General features: G+C 60.0%; 3 protein-coding genes across 7 annotated transcripts; 1 reads left to right on the top strand and 2 right to left on the bottom strand.

Moving 5' to 3' along the window:
- The first annotated feature begins 1226 nt into the window (after window positions 1–1226).
- Window positions 1227–5809, top strand: LOC123781961 (tubulin gamma-2 chain). Its single transcript, XM_045781757.2, is given in 12 exon segments — window positions 1227–1474; window positions 1759–1871; window positions 2057–2224; window positions 2535–2603; window positions 2952–3031; window positions 3446–3572; window positions 4174–4260; window positions 4347–4388; window positions 4390–4497; window positions 4882–5034; window positions 5124–5285; window positions 5413–5809. Coding segments are annotated over 12 exon segments (1356 nt in total). The 5' UTR covers window positions 1227–1425; the 3' UTR covers window positions 5611–5809.
- PLEKHH3 (pleckstrin homology, MyTH4 and FERM domain containing H3) lies at window positions 2383–15482 on the bottom strand. Of its 5 annotated transcripts, XR_015721289.1 has the most exons (14): window positions 14827–15481; window positions 12818–12873; window positions 12383–12462; window positions 12090–12281; window positions 11847–12004; window positions 11615–11735; window positions 10561–10867; window positions 9781–9988; window positions 9438–9574; window positions 9014–9146; window positions 8365–8826; window positions 7876–8067; window positions 5226–7111; window positions 2383–2834 (listed from the first exon to the last, which is right to left on the bottom strand). XR_015721289.1 is itself a non-coding variant. In XM_087854366.1 (13 exons), the coding sequence occupies exons 1-13, from the start codon at window positions 14986–14988 to the stop codon at window positions 6935–6937; spliced, it is 2376 nt and encodes a 791-aa protein (XP_087710492.1). In that variant the 5' UTR covers window positions 14989–15482; the 3' UTR covers window positions 2383–6934. The 5 variants fall into 5 exon arrangements, 3 of the variants coding, with proteins under 3 accessions (XP_087710492.1, XP_087710491.1, XP_087710493.1); XM_087854366.1 differs by having other exon boundaries at window positions 2383–7111; window positions 9447–9574; window positions 14827–15482; XM_087854365.1 differs by lacking the exon at window positions 14827–15481 and adding an exon at window positions 14246–14411 and having other exon boundaries at window positions 2383–7111.
- Window positions 15483–17623: 2141 nt separating this feature from the next.
- Window positions 17624–19545, bottom strand: CCR10 (C-C motif chemokine receptor 10). Its single transcript, XM_045781689.2, has 2 exons — window positions 19522–19545; window positions 17624–18721 (listed from the first exon to the last, which is right to left on the bottom strand). Exons 1-2 carry the CDS (start codon window positions 19543–19545, stop codon window positions 17654–17656), a joined length of 1092 nt encoding a protein of 363 aa, XP_045637645.1. The 3' UTR covers window positions 17624–17653.
- Between the last annotated feature and the right edge of the window lie 76 nt (window positions 19546–19621).

Here is a 19621-nt window from a genome sequence, read left to right as displayed (position 1 = left end):
AACAGAGGGGCACCTGGGTGGCTCAGTGGGTTAAGCGCCAGACTCTTGATTTCGGCTCAAGTCTTGATCTGAGGGTGGAGGGATCGAGCCCCATTTTGGGCTTGGCACTCAGCAGGGAGTCTGCTTGAGATTCTCTCTCTCCTCCCTCTGCCCCTCCCTGCCCTGCTCTCTCTCTCTCTCAAATAAATAATCTTTAAAAGAATTAAAAAAAAAAAAACAGAAACCACACTGAGATACCACTTCACACTCATTAAGATAGCTATTATAAAACAAACAAAACAAAAAATAGAAAGTGACAAGCGTTGGTGAGGATGTGGAGAACTTGGAACCCTTGCACATTGCCAGTGGGAATGTAAAATAGTGCTGCCACTATAAAAGATGGTGTGGCAATGCCTCAAAAAATTAAACATCGAATTACCATATGACCCAGCAATTCTGCTTCTGGGTATCTACCCAGAATAATGAATAACTGAAAGCAGGGACTCAAACTTATTTTAACAACCAGCTCGTGGCAGAATTATTCACAATAGCCAATAGGTGGAAGCAACCCAACCTCCATGTCCATCTACAGATGAATGGATAAACACAAAACGTGGCATATACATGCAATGAAATATTATACATCCTTAAAAAGGAATGAAATTCTGACACACGCTACAACATGGAGTTACCCTAAGGGCATTACAGTGAGTGAGTAAGTGAAATAAGCTAGACACAAAAGGACATATACTATATAATTCCATTTATATAAGATGCCTGGTCAAAATCATAGAGACAGAAAGTAGGCTGTTGATGGGGATGAGGATGGAGAGCTTCTATTTAACGGTACAGGGTTTCAGTTTGGGAAGGTGACGAAGTTCTGGGGATGAATGACAGCGATGATGGCGGAACAGTGTGAATGTACATGATGCCACAGAACCGTACAATTAAAAATGATTAAAATGGTAAAGTTTATGTTAGGTAGATTTAACTGAAAAATAGAAACTGAAAAAGAGACTGGTTTGAACCCAGCCCCTCTGTCCAGAAGAACCACCTACCCACTCACGTACCCGCAACAACCGGCTGACCGGGTCCACCTGGACCGCCCCTCCCCGCCCCCACACCCGGGTCACTACCCCCGCAGCCCCAACGAGTCTCACCGCGCAGGCGCGGAGCTGGGGGGGGTGGGCGAGCAGAAGGGGCGTGGCCTCACACTGCGCCTGTGCCGAATTCCAGCTGTAAGTGTTGTGGGGAAATGATGTCCAGGTTGGGCTGCCCCGGCCGGCGGCAGCGGGGAGGCCCGCACTGCACACGCGCAGACGGAGCACTCGCGTCAAAAGACGAGGAGAGCGCGCGCTCCTCACGTCCTGCGAGCCCGGCTGTCAGGCGTTCGTCTCCGCCGTGACTCCCGCCGGGCAGGGCTGGCGCGCCCACGTCTGAAGAGCGATGCCCCGGGAGATCATCACCCTGCAGCTGGGCCAGTGCGGCAACCAGAGTGAGCGAGCGAGCGAGCGCCGGGCCCCTCCAGTCTCCGCTTCTGCCCCTTCGGGTCCCACCCAGTGCTTGGCATCCTCCAGTCCCCCTTTCCCTTCCATGAACCCCTGCCCTATTGCGCGCGCGTAATGAACACGCCCCAGACGGAGAGCCGCGCCTGGGCTGTGACAGCTCCCAGACCAGGTGTCTTGGGTGCAGCCTCTGAGTGTGACAGCCTCTGAGCCTAACCCTGGGCTCCTGAGGCCTTATGACTAGCAGACCCAGGCATCTCTCCCCATCCCCCAGTTGGGTTCGAGTTCTGGAAACAGCTGTGCGCCGAGCATGGCATCAGCCCCGAGGGCATCGTGGAGGAGTTCGCCACCGAGGGCACTGACCGCAAGGACGTCTTTTTCTACCAGGTGCCCCCAGCGACTTGGCCAGGCGGGCTGAGGGAAGGGCAGGGGCCTTCCCAGACGGGAAACCTGCTGGGCAGAGGAGCCAGGGCGTCTGGCTTGAGGACGGAGGGCAGGCAGGAGCCAGAGTTGGGAGGATGGAGGACTGGGCTTTAGCTGATTGGGCCCCTCTGCTGGACTCCCCTTGACAGGCCGACGATGAGCACTACATCCCCAGGGCGGTGCTGCTGGACCTGGAGCCGCGGGTGATCCACTCCATCCTCAACTCCCCCTATGCCAAGCTCTACAACCCAGAGAACATCTACCTGTCCGAGCATGGAGGAGGAGCTGGCAACAACTGGGCCAGTGGATTCTCACAGGTATCTGTGTGGCCATCCCAGAAAGCCTTGATGTTCCCGCCCCAGGGCAAGGCAGGCTCAGGCAGCCTGGGGATTTGACCAGACCAGACAATAAATAAGAGACAAAGGGATAACCTGACAAGAGGGACAGCCAGAGAGAGGCTTATGCAGACTGCAGATCATTTGCAAAATAGCTTTATTGGGCTGAGGGTCACAGCTGAGGCTCTGCTTGAGGGTGGCAGCGGTGTCCCAGGGTAGAGTTCTTGGTGCTGAAAAGAGATACTCCCTAGAACCCTCATCCTGACCCTCCCTTCCATGTCTCTCTCTACAGGGTGAGAAAATCCATGAAGACATTTTTGACATCATAGACCGAGAAGCAGATGGAAGTGACAGCTTAGAGGTGAGGCTCTGCCCCGCTGAAGGAAAAACAAGGCTGTAAAGTGCTGGGGACAAGTCAGGACGTAGCCCGAACAGGTGGTGTGATGGGGGCAATTCTACTCAAAACTAATTTTTTGAGCATCATATGTGAGGTATCGAGGTAAATAAGGTACAGTACTCGTCCTCAAGGAGATCCTAATCTCGATGGCATCAGCTCCTTAGGCATGAGTCTTCCTTCCCAAGGAGTGGCAGCCTGGATGGACACAGAAGAAGCTTTGAGACATGGGTGTGTTGGGAGTGGGGAATGAGACAAGCCTGAAGCCTCTCCCCCACATCCCTGGAGACTGCCTCTCCATCCCTCCCCCTGCAGGGCTTCGTGCTGTGTCATTCCATCGCTGGGGGGACGGGTTCTGGCCTGGGCTCCTACCTTCTCGAACGGCTGAATGACAGGTAAGCCTGTGTCTGGGGAGAGGGCATGAGCCGTGGTTCCCTAAATAAGGTCTTTCCTTCTTATGGCTTTTTCCTCTTGGACTGGAAGGCCTGGCACTGTCGCTTTGAGTCATTGGTAGGAACAGAGCCTGGCCATCCAGGGAATATCTTGGAAGCAAGAACTCCCAGGAGGGGGTTTGCCTAGGAAGAGGAAGGACCTGCAGGGTTTGATGGGTTTGATGCTTTAGGTTTATTCTTTTTGGCTCCTGGGCTCTAAGCACTCCGTTCTGCCCTTGCCCCCCTTTTGTACCAAGAGCTTGGCGACACTTGGAAAGGAATGGCCCTGTTAGCTCTAGAGAAGACCAAGATGGACAGTGATGGGGGTCCTTCCAATTCACTGTGTCACATTCCCCTTTCCCTCTTCTTCACCCCCAGGTACCCCAAGAAGCTGGTGCAGACGTACTCAGTGTTTCCCAACCAGGACGAGATGAGCGATGTGGTGGTCCAGCCCTACAACTCACTGCTCACGCTCAAGAGGCTGACCCAGAATGCAGACTGTGTGGTGAGCACTGGAGAGGGAGTGGGGGGCTTTGGTCCATCTCCTTAAGCCAGTGAGACATGGACACCCTGCCCTTCCCAAGCCCCTGCCCAGAGAACAGAGGACCAACAAAGTCATACCCGGTGGCCCAAATTATGAACTAAGGACTTGACTCCAAGTTGCTTTTAGTCCCTTTAGGCAGCAAGGCTCTCAAGAAAGTGTATACGCCCTGACATATGTCCCCAGTTAGCCTATTTAATGCCTACGCATGCTTAAATTCTCAGCCCAAGGGTCACTTTCTTAGACCTTCCCTGACCACCCGTTAAGGTCAAATTCCTTTGCGTATTTCAGACTGTAACTATACTTTTCTCGGAGACGGACCACGCTTGTTTTATCCTCCATGGTGTCTCCAGAGCCAGGCACAGTGCATGGCAATGGGGATAATCATATTTATTTACTGGATGGCAGAAAAGTGTCTTGTGACGCCCCAGAGACAGTAGTTTCCCTTTTAAGTTAGCACACCTACATCCTGGTTTTGTAGTTTAGAGGGGGCTAAGCTAATAACTTATCTCTCTGCCCCCTTTCTCCTCAAAAAGGTGCTGTGACCCTCTTCTGTCCCCCCCAGGTGGTGCTGGACAACACAGCCCTGAACCGGATCGCCACAGACCGCCTGCACATCCAGAACCCGTCCTTCTCCCAGATCAACCAGCTGGTGAGCCCCCACTCCTGGACTCTCTGGACTGGAAACCCCACCCCTCCCTGGGGCCAAGGCCCATGACACGGCGCTCCTGTCCCCAGGTGTCCACCATCATGTCAGCCAGCACCACCACCCTGCGCTACCCCCGGCTACATGAACAACGACCTCATCGGCCTCATCGCCTCGCTCATTCCCACCCCTCGACTCCACTTCCTCATGACAGGCTACACCCCGCTCACCACGGACCAGTCGGTAGGAGCAGCCCCAGCAGGCCCTGCCCTAGCCTTTCTCTCCTCCTGCTGCCCCAGGAGCTGCCCTTTGCGGCCCCCAGAGGCTTTGTGCTCAGGGACTGGCACAGACTGTGCGACTCCGCGCCACCCTGGTCTCCTCTCTCCTCTGCCTCTGGCTCCCCGCAGGGCCTTGGCTCTGGGGGGCCTGCTGACACTCCCGCACAGGGGTAGGACCTTGCTGAGTGGAGGAGGGCCGAGGTTCCTGGTCCCACAGCAGAGGCTCAGTGTAGACCTGAATCTCGAGACACCGCCCCAAGAGACCACACTGGCCCAAGTCTGATGGGGCTCAGGCATCAGACTGTGCCCTGAGTGCTGGCCTGGGCCCTGTGGCCCGCTGTCCCCTCAGGTGGCCAGCGTGAGGAAGACCACGGTCCTGGACGTCATGAGGCGGCTGCTGCAGCCCAAGAACGTGATGGTGTCCACAGGCCGGGACCGCCAGACCAACCACTGCTACATCGCCATCCTCAACATCATCCAGGGGGAGGTGGACCCCACCCAGGTAGGTGAGGCCCCTTCGTGCCACCCCCGGAACCCACAGGGGTAGAGGAGAGGCTACCACCACCACTGTTGGGTGCACCCCTCCCCCAGGTCCACAAGAGTCTGCAGAGGATCCGTGAACGGAAGCTGGCCAACTTCATCCCCTGGGGCCCTGCCAGCATCCAGGTGGCCCTGTCGAGGAAGTCTCCCTACCTGCCTTCAGCGCACAGGGTCAGTGGGCTCATGATGGCCAACCACACCAGCATCTCCTCGGTGAGCCTAATGTCCTGGGCTTCTTTGACCAGTCTGTTCCACTAGCCACTCTGATCATCCTGCCCCATTCCATTCCAGCCCCTTATCTTGTGCTGGTTCCCATCCTGGAGATTTCTATCTCTTTCAGCTCTTTGAAAGTTCCTGCCAGCAGTACGACAAGCTGCGGAAGCGGGAGGCCTTCCTGGAGCAGTTCCGCAAGGAGGACATCTTCAAGGAGAACTTCGATGAGCTGGACACGTCCAGGGAGGTTGTGCAGGAACTTATCGATGAGTACCATGCGGCCACACGGCCAGACTATATCTCCTGGGGCGCCCAGGAGCAGTGACTTCCTCCCTACCACTTCCCCTGGACAGTAAGCATAGTTCCCATAATGCCTGGTCCCTGTGACCCAGATTGCCCTCACCAGAAACCTTTCTAGGTTCATCTCCAGCCCAGGCGCTGGCCCTACTTCCTCCCTTGTCTGCCCTGACCCTTGATATGCTTGTTCAGCTCTAATAAAGTAATAAAGCTTTGTCGTGGCTATAGTCAGAGCTTGGCTGTGGATACAGTCAGGGCTCAGTCTGTGAATATGGGGGGGATGATCCATTTTCCCTCGCGGTTTCCAGGCATGTGGCCTTTACCTGCACTGGCTTCCTACCACTAGTCCAGGTCTCAGTGTGGTCACTGTTCCATTGGCATACGCCCTAGAACCAGGCTGCTCTACCAGAGTCAGCCCTACCTCTCAAGATTACAGAGAGTGACTGAGGTCTGCTCTGTCCTCGGTGCCTAAGCTCCTGCCCCAGGATGGATCAGTATTGCCCTAGACTCTTCCACTCAGGGAGTAGGCTGTGGGGGCTAGTGAAGGAGGGCCTGTAGCATTCTGAATGGGTCAGGAAACCTGGGACTCTGGATTCCCAGTGCCCAAGGCTATCGGATCCTTAGGAATGCAACCCAATTCAACCTAACTTGCTAAAGCAGGAAGGGAACTCGGGAGTAGGCTGAGCCCATCCTGATAAGGTATTGATCTATGCCGGAGAAGTTCTTGGGTCTGATCTTGCCCCAAGCTTCTCTCCATTCCAGACCCAAAGCAGTAGGCACACCGAAATGGACCCAATGAGGGCCCAGAAGCTGGACACCGGGGTAGGAACTGGGTAGTGCCAGTTGATGACTCACTGCCTTCCGGCCTCAGGGACGCCAGGAGGCCACCCCTGTGGCACTCAATGGAGAAGCGAGTGTGAGTAATTGCCAGCTTCCAAAACTGCCCTGTTGCCTGCCCCGCCCAGCACCCTGTGGCAGCCTGCTGGCTACGAGGAGGTTAAATCCAGAAGGTCAAGGAGGGTGGAGCCCTGTGGTGTCCAGACTCCCCTCAGTGTTGGTAAAAGCCTGGAGTGTGGGCGTCCCCAGGGGTGGAGCTCTGAGCTCTGGGGCTCTAACTTGTCCCACTGACAACACTCCCACAGGAAGGGTTTGTGTAAATAAGGATTTTTTTTTGCTTCTCTTCTACAAATAAATTAAGAAACAAACTAGAAAATTGTCTGCACCCATTGCAGCCCTTGGGTGTGGGGTGTGCCCTGTCCCTGCAGGGCCAAAGGGTCCACAGTTCCCTCAAATCTCAGAGCAGTCCAGGTCCAGGCTGGAGGCAGAAGGGAGGTTGTGACCTCTTGGCAGGCTCAGTCCTGCAGCTGCCCCAAACAGCCAGACTGTCCCTGGGGCTCGTCCAGGCCCGGGTGCTGGCTGGGAGGGGAGGTGTCTGGCAGGTCTTGGCATGGAGGAGAAGGGCTGCTGGAAGGCCTCTCGGAGGAGGGATTGGGCAAGTAGGCATTCACCAGCTGCATGATCTCTTCCACCTAAGAGAGGGCAGAGGTCAGAGGGTAGTAGGGGCCACTGGGTTCTCCTTTGTCTCCTCTTCCACCCAGGCTCTTCACCACGGCCTTCCGAGAGCTGCCCCCGCAACCTTTCCCTCCTCACCACCGCGCTCTCCTTCATTTGCTATGTGCCAGTCACACTTGGGTCTTTCTGCTTCTCTAAGATGCTGTTGTCATCTCTGGGCCTTTCCACCTGCAGTATCCTCTACCTGGAATGCTGTTCCCCCAGATCTTCCCGGGGCTAGCCTAAACGTCCCTTCCAGTATCCCTTCCTGACTGTCCCACCTAATGCTACGACCCCTTCCAGTCACTTCGTGTCACCCCCCCCCCCACCTTGGTAGCATTTATTACTGTCCTATAGTTGTTTTTTTTTTTTAAGATTTTATTTATTCGACAGAGACAGAGACAGCCAGCAAGAGAGGGAACACAAGCAGGGGGAGTGGGAGAGGAAGAAGCAGGCTCCTAGCGGAGGAGCCTGATGTGGGGCTCGATCCCAGAACGCCGGGATCACACCCTGAGCCGAAGGCAGACGCTTAACCGCTGTGCCACCCAGGCGCCCCTACTGTCCTATAGGTTTTGATTCCTTATTTAGCGTCTGACATCCTGCTCTAATGTAGGCGCCTTGAGCTTGTCTTTGATCACTGCTGCATCCCCAGTGCCTAGAGCTGTACCTGGCTCAGTGTTTAATAAATGTTTCTTGACATCCCTTCCCTCCCTTCCTCCTTCTACACCCTCTTCCCACTCACCTGGGGACTCTGCAGGAGGAGCTGGCTCTCTCCCACCCTCAGTGCCAGGGTGTGGGGGCCCATTAGCTGGCAGGCGGCCACATGGCCATAGCTGACACTGTGGATGGGCTCTGTCTCACCCGGCCGGGAGAGGGACATGGCCTTGGCTCCCAAGCCCAGGCATAGCTTCTGTGGAGTGCCCCCACCAGGCTCCTACGGACAGATAGGTAGAGTCAGGGTGGAAGGAGGGGACCCTGCAGCATTATTTTTGGTGGGGGGAGATGGCTGTGAGCAGGGAGTTTCCCGGTCCCCTCTGTGATCCACACGGCGTGTGTGGTGGGGCTTAAGGCTCCGGAGAGGTGAGAGCCCAAGGGCCAGTGACTCCTGGGGTTTGAGATGGGCAGCTGTGCTGGGCGCAGGGAGCGCAATGACCCACAGGGGGGCCTGTGGCTCTGGGGCAGAGGTGTAGGGCTTGGGCCACCAGAGTCCCCTCTCCCTTCTCCCCCTCACCGTGCTCAGCTCCAGAACGTCATACCGAGCAGCGCCGAACCCTGGACACTGCGCCGCCAGAGCCAGGTAGGCGGCCATGGCCTCAGCTCGGCCCATGCCCCGAAGCCGCTTCCAGCCGCCCAGCACAGCAGCCGCCGCACCGGCGCCACCTCCTCCCTCGCGGGCCACGCTTCCCGCCGTGCCGCCGGCCCCGCCGCCGCGCCGGGTCCGCTCCGCCCGCCTCTTGGCCAGGCCCGGGCTCCAGATTGCCCCGGCCAGCAGGGCGGCGGAGGGTGGAGGCCTGGGGACGGGGCGCGGAGGGTCTTCCCGCGGCGGGGCCGAGGGCGGCAGCAGGCGGTCCAGGCGCGGCAGCGGCGCCCTCGGGGAGAAGTCCCGGTGCAGGCTCTGCAGACGCAGCGCCGCCAGGGCGCGCAGCGTGTCGTCGGGCGGGGGCGGCCGGCCGCGCAGCAGCAAAGCGTGAGCCTAGGACGAGGCATCGGGTGTTAGCGCGGAAGTGGCGGCGAAAACACCTTGGGGTGCAAAAGCCGAGGTCTGGGTTCGAGTAAAGCCTCCCGCGAGTTTGCCATGACTGTTAAATGTGACGGCCCGGAAAGCGAGGGGTTCAGGTTGGGGGGGTCTTTTTGGCGGCGTGAATGCCGGAGATCCTCACCTGCTCAAAGAGGAAAGGCAGTTCGTGACTGTCTGGGGACAACCCCTCAGGGTGCAGGGGCCCATGAAGACGCAGACATAGTCTCCAACCAGAGTCCGGCGAGTCGTCCAGCCCGGCTTCCTCCGCCGCCAAACTGCAGAAGAGACGAGGACTCGATGACACGCAGAAGCGGGACCCCCTCCAGGGCGCGGGCCACCGGGGGCGGGGGTGGGGGAGGGGAGGGACCATGCTGGGGGCGGGGCCAGATGTTTGGGAAGCCTGGAAACCCGACTGCAAACCGCCCGCGGGCAGGGCCCCTCCGTGAACCAGCCAACGTGACTGTGCAGGGCAAGGGGCCTCCGCTCGGTAAACGTTTGCACAGGGATTGACCAGAGCTGAGAGGCAGAGAGGTTAACGGAGAGCGGGGCTGGGGCTGGACATTTACTTCTCAAACCTGGTGAGCACGTCGGCTACGAGAGTACCCCCAGCCAGGGCTCGCTCCTGGGCCCCTCGCTGCTCGTACAGCGCGAATGCGTTGCGGCTCCGGGCCAAGCCCAGCCGCCCCACCAGCTCTCGAGCAACCTGGAGGGGAGGAGGCATGAGGGGAAAGTCAGACCGCGCCGGGGTCTGGCCAACTGGAGGGCGCTTTCGGGTCTCCCAGTCCCGCCCCACACACTCCCTCCGCAAGTGATGAATCTCAGACTTGGGCAAATGTAGGGCCCAGGCACCAGGACAGCCGGGCATGGGAAGGGGGGGAGTGAGGTTTCAGGGGTCTTTTCTGGCCTTACCTCGCCCGCCGTGGTGTGGGAGTCTATGGCCACAGGACAGGCACCAGCCCCCGGACAGTGCACGGTGCACAGCAGCTCCTGCCGCTGGCTCAGCGCGGAGATCTCCGCCAGCGAAGGCACCAGCTCTCGGCCGCGCGTCCGGCCCAGCGCTCTCCTGATGAAGCGCGCATATTCCGCCAGTTCCGTGTCCGGGAGCGCCTGCTCCGTCCTGAGTTAGCGAGAACCCGAGGATCAGTGTTCGGGGGGGGGGGGGGGGCTTTCCTTCTCCCCCTCCCTCTCGCCTTCTTATTGTATCCTTTCTTCCCTCTCATGGATTCCCTCCCTTCCGACGCTTAAGGGGCTTGAAGGTAGCGACCCGCTCTCTTCTGAATCTACCCTTGGACCACCGCATGGAGCGGAATTACTTTCTAAGGCCCCGACAGCTCTCTGCTAACTGCCCCCTCCCACTTGCCAAAGTCTCCACGATCCTCCTTCGGGTTGAAATCCAAAATCCAGCCCCATTCCGCTCTGCAACTTAAAAGCCCTGGCTGAACTGCCTCAGCCCTCGGAGGAACAGCAACCCTTAGTAATTTTTCTGCCCAAAGCGGGGCGCCTTTTGTCACTCCTCCGCCCGAAAGGGGCTATGATCTTGTAATTCCCACAAAGACGCTGTACATATTAGCAGCGGTCAAGTCTCTTCCCTTCCCTAGGTCTAAGTTCTCCACCCGCCAATTTGGCAAGGCCTGTCATTCTCTCCCAGCCCTGCAGCTCCCCGGCCTTACCCCAGCCCTCCCCTCTCACCTCTCCAGATGCCCCAGGAGGTGCCCCCGTACAGCTCCCCCAGGCCGGAAGGTGCAGCTCATGCAGGTGAGGAGCTGCCAGTACCGAAGGGCCGCGGGGTCGTGGGTAGCGGGGGGCCCCGGAGGGCCTGCGGGGCCCGAGGTCTGCTTAGCCAGCTGCAGGAAGAGCTCGTCGCGGAGCGCGGGCAGGTCCCGGCAGGTCTGGAGCACACCCTGCATCAGGGGCCCGGGGCGCCGCGCCCCCTCCAGCGCCTGTAGCGCCAGGAACAGCCGCACCGCCTCCTCGCGCAAGGGTGCGTAGCCCGGACCTGCGGGAGGGTGGGGGCGGAGGGACGGTTTGGAGAGGGGACACAGAGCTGGGCCCTGGAAGGAAGGCATGAACCAGGGAAAGGTCAGAGGGAGTGTAAGGGGGGCAGGGGGTGGCAAGGAGGGGAGAGTACGAACGACAGGAAGAGTGAAGGGAAAGCAGTGGTCCCCACTGAGCCTCCCAGGCACCTCCCCCTCCGGAGCCACTAAGGCTGCATTCTGAGTTAGTGAGCTGCAGGGGCTGACTAAAGGACACAGGTGCAAACCCCAGATTCTGTAATTGGGCACTAAGAGCCATCACCACGGGCCAGAAACAGGCTGGACGGGGAGTCAGGAAACAAGGGTTCTTCTCCCAGCTCCCCTTAATCTTCTAGTTTTAGGACCCAGACTAGTCACTATTCCTTTTTGGGATGAGGCATAGCTGGATGAGGCCAGCGCGTTCTCCCAAAGTGCTGGCTTTTCCAGCAGCTGGAAACATAGTAGGACAGGGTCTTAAGAGTAAAATGAAAAATAGAGTGTAAAAACTCATGAAGGAGTATCAGTAGTGGGAATGAGACCCATAGAGAAGTGGGGGGGGGCTTTTTTCCTGTGCTGGCTTCCCTCTCCTCCACCCTGGGTATCAGTCTGGTCAGCTTCCATTCTCAGCCCTTTGAAAGTGAGGGGCGGGGACCCCTTTGGACTTCTAAGTCCCTGTCAGGCGAAGCATTTGGATTCCCCATCCAAGGGACTGGAGCCATGCCACCACTCACCTGGGGCGCTGACACCGTAGGGCAAGGGCAGGAGTGGAGCATACAAGGTGCCACTGGTGTGCCTCAGAATTGGGTTCCGACGGTAAATAAGGGCCACGGCTTCCGGGTCCCCGCAACTCTCCTAGAAGCCAGGGAAGGAGTCACAGGGATGGAAAAGGGGGCTCCCCATGAACTCAGAAAGCTTCTGGGTCCACTCCCTTCCTCCTTCTCCACGAAGTCCCCTCTTTCACACCTGAATGTCCCTAAGCAGCAGCTGGGTAGGGGTCTCCAGCGGCGCCTTGGACGCGATCACTTCTCTCAGCGCCACCCCCCAGCGTTCCGCCTCGGCCTGGCGCGGGGAGCAGAGCCGGACGCTGTGCTTCCGGCCAGACACGGTCACTGACCACAGACCTGGGGAAAGAGAGGCCATGGAGGGCAATGAGGGCCGGCTGGGGCTGATGCGCAGGGAGGTACAAGACTCCCCACGAAGTCTCACCGGTCTCCTTGGGACGGCGCTCCGGGCCGGTCACCGAGCACAAGCTGGTGAGCACGAGGCTCCCGAGGCGCCGCGCCCCCTTCCCGCTGCTACTGAACTGGTCCAGGGAGTCCCGGGTGAGCACGAACCAGGCCCGGCGCGTGGGCAACCAGGGCCTAGCCCCTCCTCCGCGGGGCTCTCGGTACAGCCAACCTGGGGGGAGGGGAGGGAGAAAAAGGGGCTGAGCAGGATAAGACGTTATCCCCTAGAGGGTTGGGATTGGTACTTCCAGAGTGCATGAGGTGCGTCCCCACCTTTCACGACGACGTCCGGGTCCTCCTCGGGCGGCCCCTTCTCCGGAATGAGGCTCCGTGTCTCCTCCCAGCTCTGCAGCCTGGGCCAGAGGGGAGGAAGGGTTGGGTGAGGCTGTCAGTCCTGCACCCCGCCTCCAGGGGGCTCCTCAGTCGGGGCTCCCCAGACAGCGAGGGGAGCCTGCTCCCGGCCTGGACACCCCTCCCCCAGGCTGTGGGAAACGCTGGGCCGTTCTGACCTCGCACCAGAAATAGCCCAGACCCCCCCTTTCTCCCCGCGCCCCCAGTCGGACCGCCCCCCCGGGACCCCGGCCAAACCACAGCGTCCGGCGTAAGGCCTCTCCCTTATTGCACAACTGCGGGAGGCAGACGGCGAGGACTGGGGTCCCGGGAACAGCCTGGGGGCTTCATACCCTGAGACGCAGGGGCCGAGCTCACCTGTCTGAGACCGGCCCGCTCCTCACCGGCTGAGTCAGCGTCACGTCCAAGGGGCCCTGGGGAAACAGGCGGGAGCAGCCCTCAGCATCAGAGCCGTCATCGCAAGATGCCCGTGGCTTCTGCCCCCAGGACAGCGCTGCTCAGGGAATTGAGGGATCAAGGAGTGGGGTTGTGACTTTGGGGGAGACAGCTGAAGCCGTGAGGTAGCCCCTTCTGCTAGTCTCTACAGAACAGCCCCAGCGAAGAAGTCAAGTCTCCAGCCTTGTCTCTGCTTTCCTTTGAAGATTTAAATCAGGGCAGCATACGGTGGGAGCACTGTGCAGGGAGTCCAGTCGGGAGACCTGGGTTCCAGTAACAGCCTGACCACTAACTCGAATCACTAACTGGCTGAGGAAACTTCACAGATCCTCTCAGTCTTTGGGACCTAGCTTCCCCATCTTTGAAAAGAGAGAGGTGGATGAAAATCCTTCTTGTTGAAAGTCACCCCCTCCTCCTCATTTTCCCTTCATTGGCTGGCAGACAGGCAGGTGGTGGGCACAGAGGTGAATGAAGGGAAGAGGGACTCTTTCAGTATAGGGCTTTCTCCAAGAACTTCTTATGTCCTCCCACAGACACCCCTGAGACTCAGTGGTAAGCAGAGACCCTCCCCCTTTGCTGGGGCTCAGGGAGGGCAGGCTGGAAAATGGCACACACTCTCCAGGGGAGGTACAGTTCAGGATTTTGCCCTTCTCCCCCCTGCCCTGGAACTTCAACAGAAGACTGGGGTCTGAGAGAGGCCAAAAACCCGTCCAGGAGCCGGGTCAGGCAGGAACTGTGCCATCGTCCCATCGCGCCCAGACTGCTAAAGCCAGGAGGGGGGGGGGGCAGGGACACCTGTCCCCAAGCTCGGGGGAGGGGGGTGGAGGTGGAGCATGAGGGAGGCAATGGCGTGGTTCACAGAGCCGACCCTGCCCAAGCTGGAAGCTTGGGGACGCCTGGGTCCTGTGCCTTCCTGGGACGAAGATCCACCTCTTTTCTGGAGGGTCCAAGAGGAGTTCTTAGCCACACCACCGCGGGGGCAGGTGCTGACCACTCTCTTAGACCAACTCCCCTAATCGCAGTCCCCTGCTTCCCTCCCTCCACCCCCCTCTATATTTATCCGCCCTCTGCCTCCGCCAGGTGCTGGCGCCGGCCCCAGCGGCGCAGCCCGCCCCACCCGGGCACCGAGCCACCGGGCCTGCTGGGGACCCCTGAGCGGGGGATGGGAGCCTGACCCAGGCCATAGCACACGGAGTCTGGTTGCCGGTGTGCAGGGGAATCCGGGAGGGGACGTCAGGGGATGGAGGTCTTCCAGACTAATCGAGCCTCAGTTTCCCCACGGGGAGATTCCGCAAAACCGGGCAGCCAAGTGTCCCTCACCATCCCTCAGGGATTCCCCAGGAGCCTCACCAGGGAGGGCCGAGAGTTCTGTCTTGGGTGGCAGGGTAATGACGAGGGGTCCTCGAAGAGTTGTGGCCCCCAGCTCCCTCTCCGTGGGGTCCCTGCCACGGACCCCAATCTGAGGATGCTTTCTCCCCCTCTCCCAGGTCCCCGCGGCGGGAGCTCCGGCATCTGGCCCCAGCACTCAGCGCTCACGAACTGGGAGCGGAGCGGACCCAGGCGTCCGAGCCGCCCAGCCGGCCTCGCCACATTCCTCGGCGCTGGCGGAGGCGGAAGGAGACGGGATGGGACGCGGGCCCGGCGGGGAAGGGAGAGGCAGGGCCAGGTCGGGCCACGCGTGACGCCTCCCCTGCCTCAGGGCCCCTAGCAGGTGGACAGCGCCCAGCATGCGGCGCGAGGCCCACAGGCACATCCCGAGTAGGGCTGCTCCTTGAGCTCCCGGGGGCTCCTGGCCCCCCAGGCAAAAACCTCTCCCACGTCCCCGTCCGCCAAGAGCACGGCGTTTGGCTGGAGTCTGGAGCAGGATCAGACGTGACGGACGCTTGTAGTGAGAGGGATTGAGACAAGGCTCCAAACCCCCAGGGACTTACCCTCCCGCCGCCCGCTGGACTCGGGGTCCGCAGCTCAAAGGTCTCCTCGTCCTCGTCCTCGTCCCCGTCCCCGCTAAGCTCGCCGTCCCCGTAGTCCCGGTGCAGAAGAGTAAAACCTCGACGGCAGCAGAGGAGCCACCACAATCCCCCGGGGAGAGGCATCCGGGCGAGCAGCCGGGGGAAGGGGGCGCGGGCAGCCGGGCCGAGCTGCAGGGGGTCGGAGAAACTGGCGGGGCTCCGACCCCAGCAGGGGAATGATGCAGCGGGAGGAGGGGAAGGGAGAGAGGGACAAGGAGGAGGCAGTGTCTGGCGCTGGGGTGCAAGAGGTCGCTTTGTAGAGCCTGCGGGGGGCTCGGTGTCTGGGCCCCCGGAGGGGGAGGGGGAAAGCGTCCAGGGCTGGGGGGGGGGGCAATGTCCGGAGCTGGGAAGTAGTGTCCGTTGTAGTGTCCAGCCCTGTGGGGGGCAGTGTCCGGTGCAATGTCCGAGGTGGGCAGTTCTCCAAGCTCCAGGGAGGGTCGTGTCCGGTAGGGTGTCCGGTGGCCGGGGCCCGGGCCGCGCGCGCTGCGCTCCCTGCAGCCCCGGGACTGGCGCGCTAGGGGCGCGAGCACAGCGCCGGGACCCCGCCTCCCCAACCCCCTCCCCTCCGAGCACCCCCCCTTCCCTCTTCTTTCTCTCCTCCCTTCTTTACAGGGCAGGGTGCAGTTTTCGTCACAGCCTCCCCTGCCCAATCCCTGTGCCTGGCGCCGGGCGCGGCCACCAATCAGGCCACTGAAACCGCGGCGGGTTGCATCATGTGCCCCTGGCTTGGTGACAGCGGGGAGGAGCAGAGGAATAAGGAGGGAGGGGGCGGTGCGATGTCAGCCACGCCCCCGTCCCTGAGGTCGGACGCGGAGTGCTAGTGATGTCACGGAAGCCCGCCTTCATGCCCTTGTTTTAACTCTTGCCTCACCAATCAACAGATTAAAAACCCTCTCGAGAAGGAGCTTTGGAGAACGAAGGGCATAGGGCATAGAGGAAAGTCCCGACTGCGGCTCTCTGAACGCCTGTCTCGTCTCAGGGTTCCTGAGAAAGGAAAGCTCTTTAGCTGCCTGCGCCAGGCACAGCTCTAGAGGCGGCCCCCCGCCCCTCGATGGAGTAGTCCAACTCTTGGGTCTGAGTCACCTTTTTAAGGTGAAGAAGCTGAGGCAGAGACTCGGGGAAGTGCAGACCCAGGTCGGAAATAAAACCTGATTTCGAGCGCACAGCTCACTGAACTCCAGTGGGGAGAGTGATTTAAGATTCAAGGGAATTCTGCGGTCTTCGAATAGAACGGAGGCCTCAGACTGAATGGCCTGAGGTTCTGTGTCGGAAGGGGTTAAGCGAGGCGCTAAACGGACGGGGCGGGGCGGGGCGGGGCCGGGCCGCGGACGGGGCGGGGCCAGGGCGACCGCGGGCGCGCGCGTGCGTTGCTGACTCAGCGGCGATTCCCGCGGTCTCCGGTGGAGGGTTCCAGGTTGGCCCCCAGTGGCTGCCTTGTAGGACCTTGGGGGGATCGGCGCCATCTCCGGGCCTTCCCTGGATCCTGTCCGCTGGTGGCGGTGGCTTTCGGTCTCAGCCGCCGGGGGCTCTAGGAAGGAAGGCTAGCCCGAGCTGGGCGGGGCGGGACAGGGCGGGGACGTCGGGCCAGCGCCTCCCTTGAGACCTCCCCGCCACGCCCCGCCTCTCTTGCCCCGGGTCCCCAGACTCTAGGCTGGAGTGGTCGGGGCAGCTTTGCTGACCGGATATTAAACTGCGAGACTTGTCGCACGTGAACACCATCCTGCCTACCGCGCTTCTGTAAAACAAAGACCAGGAATCAATGCGATCGTCTCTAGAGGCCATCCCGGCCTTGCCCTCGCCCCAGATGACAGTGGCCAGCATTGAGATTTCCCGAGATGGAGACATTCGAACCATATACACTCTTCCCTGTTTGGATCCCAGGCCCTTGCCTGCAGGAAAGTTCTTTCTGATGTCTAACCTCTCTCTTTCCGGGAGGCTCAGTGCATTTCCTCTGACCCTGTCCAGGGGGCAGATGGAGAACAGCAGTCACCCCCACCCCCACCACGCCCATGATAAAGACTCTGGAAATTTTCAAGTTGGAATTCTCTCCTTGGTTTTTCTCCAAGGTGAAAAACTTCATCTCAACTTTTTAAATTACCTGTTTCTTTTTTTCTTTCTGCCACAGAACCTTAGAAGGCACCGTAAAGTGGTCATCTAGTCCAAGAGCCTACCCAAAACCGGAATCTCCTGGCCACTGTCCCCACCTACCACCACACCATGCACAGGCACACACAGTCCCCAGCAGCCTTGGCCTGGACATTCCAGAGGCCAGGAACTCGGTACTTGCTAAGGGAGCCATTACTGGATAGCACTGTGGTTGTTAGAAAGCTCTTCCTTGTGCTACTTTAAGAGGAACCCCAGCCCTCCTCTCCTGGCAGCTTTCCCGCCTCACATCTTGTTCCGCAGAGACCAGGTGAAGGTGGAGGGGGTGACAGTGCCTAGAGCTTCAGCAGGCTAAGCAGCTCTGCACCCCCACCCAGACTCTCAGCGCCTTCCACTCAGAGCCAAGCGAGTTGAAGGGGGAGGGGAAACCCACCGGTTCTGCCCTGCTACAAATCACTTCCAAGTCGGTGACTCAAAAATAGTAACAGTTGTTGGGTTGCATCTCATTTCCATGTTATCAATTTAATGTGGCAAAGTACAGAAGCAATTCCTTTAGGTCCCTACCTCCTTCTCAGTGTTCCCCCACCTTCTCCCCTTTCCCACTACCCTCCCTGGAATCCCGCCCTCCCCGCCTTGCTTCGCAGCCCTAGTAGTCCCAGGAGGAGACACTGTGGGTCTCAGTGGGAGCCGAACAGGAAGAGAGGCGGGGCCGGCGGGGGCAGCGGCCGCGGGGGTGAGGCCCTGGGCTGCAGCTCCCACCCCGCAGCAGCCTCCGCAGGTCCTGGCGGAAGCGCAGGCCCAAAAAGGCGTAGAGCACGGGGTTGAGGCCGCAGCGGGCCAGGGCCAACCCTCCGGTCACCAGCAGTGCCAGATCCTTGCGCTTGCTGGCAGGGCAGCTCCGCTCGCGGGCAGCCAGTAGGTCCGCCGTATCCAGTAGCAGGGCGAGACTGTAGGGCAGCTGCAGCACCACGAAGGCCGCCACGAGGGCCACAACGACGCGCAGCGCACGCCGGCGCTCGGGCCCCCTGGCGGCCAGCAGCGTGCGGCCCAGGAGCGCGTAGCAGGCGGCCATGACGCCCAGCGGCAGCGCGAAGCCCAGGGCCACCTGCGCCACGGCGCTTGCCCCCTTCACCGTCTGCGTGAGGCCCTCGGGGAAGACGAGACGGCAGCGCCGCTGGCCTTCCCGCGGCCCGTCCTGGCTGAAAAGGAGAGCAGGCAGCGCCAGAAGCAGCGACAGCAGCCACACGATGGCCGAGACCATGTGCGCGCGGCCGGGAGCAGAGGGCCTCGGTGCCGCGGGGAGGGCCCGCGTGATGGCCACGTAGCGGTCGGCGCTGATACAGGCCAGGAAGAGGAAGCCGGCGTGGAAGGAGGCTGAGTAGAGGCCTGAGATGGCGCGGCAGGTGGCACTTCCCAGACTCCAGCCCTGCAGAGCCCCGGCTGCGGCAAAGGGCAGGGTTAGGGCCAGTAGAAGGTCGGCCAGGGCCAGCTGGAGCAGGTGGGCAGAAGTGGGCGAACGGACAGCACGTCGGGCTGCCAGGTGGGTGGCCAGGACCAGGCCATTGCCAGCCAGACCCAGTGCAGCCACTACCAGGGAGACACTGGGTTGGAAGGCCCTACTGAAGGCCTGGACATCCGCCTTGTAGCAGAGCTCTGGCAACGGCTCCACCGAGTATGCCTCCTCATCCTCCCCAGAGTAGGCGCCCCTAGAGATCTGGGGAGGTCAAAATGAGAGAGACCTAATGAGACATCTTCCCACACACCTCCTCCTCCCACACATAACTTCCAAGCTGGGAGCTGCTGTGTGACAACAGTGTAGAGGGAGAAGATACAAACTCTTCTCCAAACTCTTCCTAACACAACCTCCAACGGGCCTTGGCTTCCACTGCAGCCCTCCTGACTCTGCATCCAGCTTCCTGGCGGACCTTGTCCTTTCTGGATCTTGGTCGCCTAATATATAATGTCGAGATTAGAAATCCTGACCACCCCAAGTGGCAGAGTTGTTTGAAATAAGAAAGATAATGGATGTGAAGCGTCTGTGCTCTCCTTAGGCCAAGGTTTCTAATTTTAATAACTCTTGGAGCTTCAGTCTGTTTGCAGCGCCCTCTCCTGGAAGGACACGCACATGCAGGCTTTGCCTCCGAGCTCGTCCCTGGACTCCAGGCATGGTGTGGAGAGGCCCCCCCTCCCCACCCCACCTCTAACCTCCAGTACAGGTACACTGAACTACTTATGCCGGGGGGGGGGTGCTCAAGGGTTGGGGCTCAGGTTTTCTGATCTCTGTTTCAACCTCGGACCTCTAGGTTCAGCTCTCTATTCCCCTCAGCCCAGTCCCATCCCCCAACCCCAGCCTCACATCACCAGCCCCGTCTGTCTGGGAGGTCCCTGATCCCAGAGCGCTCCAGATATTCTGAATAGGTCAAAGCATGGCAGAAGCTTGTTACCAGGTGGAGAATCCCATCCCTTTGCCTACCCTCCCTCTCTATAACCCTTCCCCCCAGCCCTCACTCCCACCTGCTCTGCGGGCTCCGTCCCCATCTCTGGCTACACAGGTTTCTGAGGTATAGCCACTGGGGAGAGAAGTTAAACCAGTGGGACAGGAAGGAAGGGGCGG

The sequence above is a fragment of the Ursus americanus genome, chromosome 23 (assembly GCF_024610735.1).
Source record: "Ursus americanus isolate L20-20 chromosome 23, mUrsAme1.1.p, whole genome shotgun sequence".
NCBI lineage: Eukaryota > Metazoa > Chordata > Mammalia > Carnivora > Ursidae > Ursus > Ursus americanus.
The sequence above is the reverse complement of the archived record's forward strand: the minus strand, read 5'-3'. Positions and strand labels throughout refer to the sequence as shown.

Excerpts from the sequence above, each read along its gene's own strand:
- PLEKHH3 (XM_087854365.1), bottom strand. The coding sequence starts at position 14,407 with ATGCCGGAGCTCCCGCCGCGGGGACCTGGGAGAGGGGGAGAAAGCATC. Across the intron at positions 12,874-14,245 it reads AGAACTCTCGGCCCTCCCTG|GGCCCCTTGGACGTGACGCT; the intron begins GTGAGGCTCCTG and ends CTGTTTCCCCAG. Across the intron at positions 12,005-12,089 it reads GCGCCGTCCCAAGGAGACCG|GTCTGTGGTCAGTGACCGTG; the intron begins GTGAGACTTCGT and ends CTCTTTCCCCAG.
- CCR10 (XM_045781689.2), bottom strand. The coding sequence starts at position 19,545 with ATGGGGACGGAGCCCGCAGAGCAG. Across the intron at positions 18,722-19,521 it reads GGACGGAGCCCGCAGAGCAG|ATCTCTAGGGGCGCCTACTC; the intron begins GTGGGAGTGAGG and ends TGACCTCCCCAG.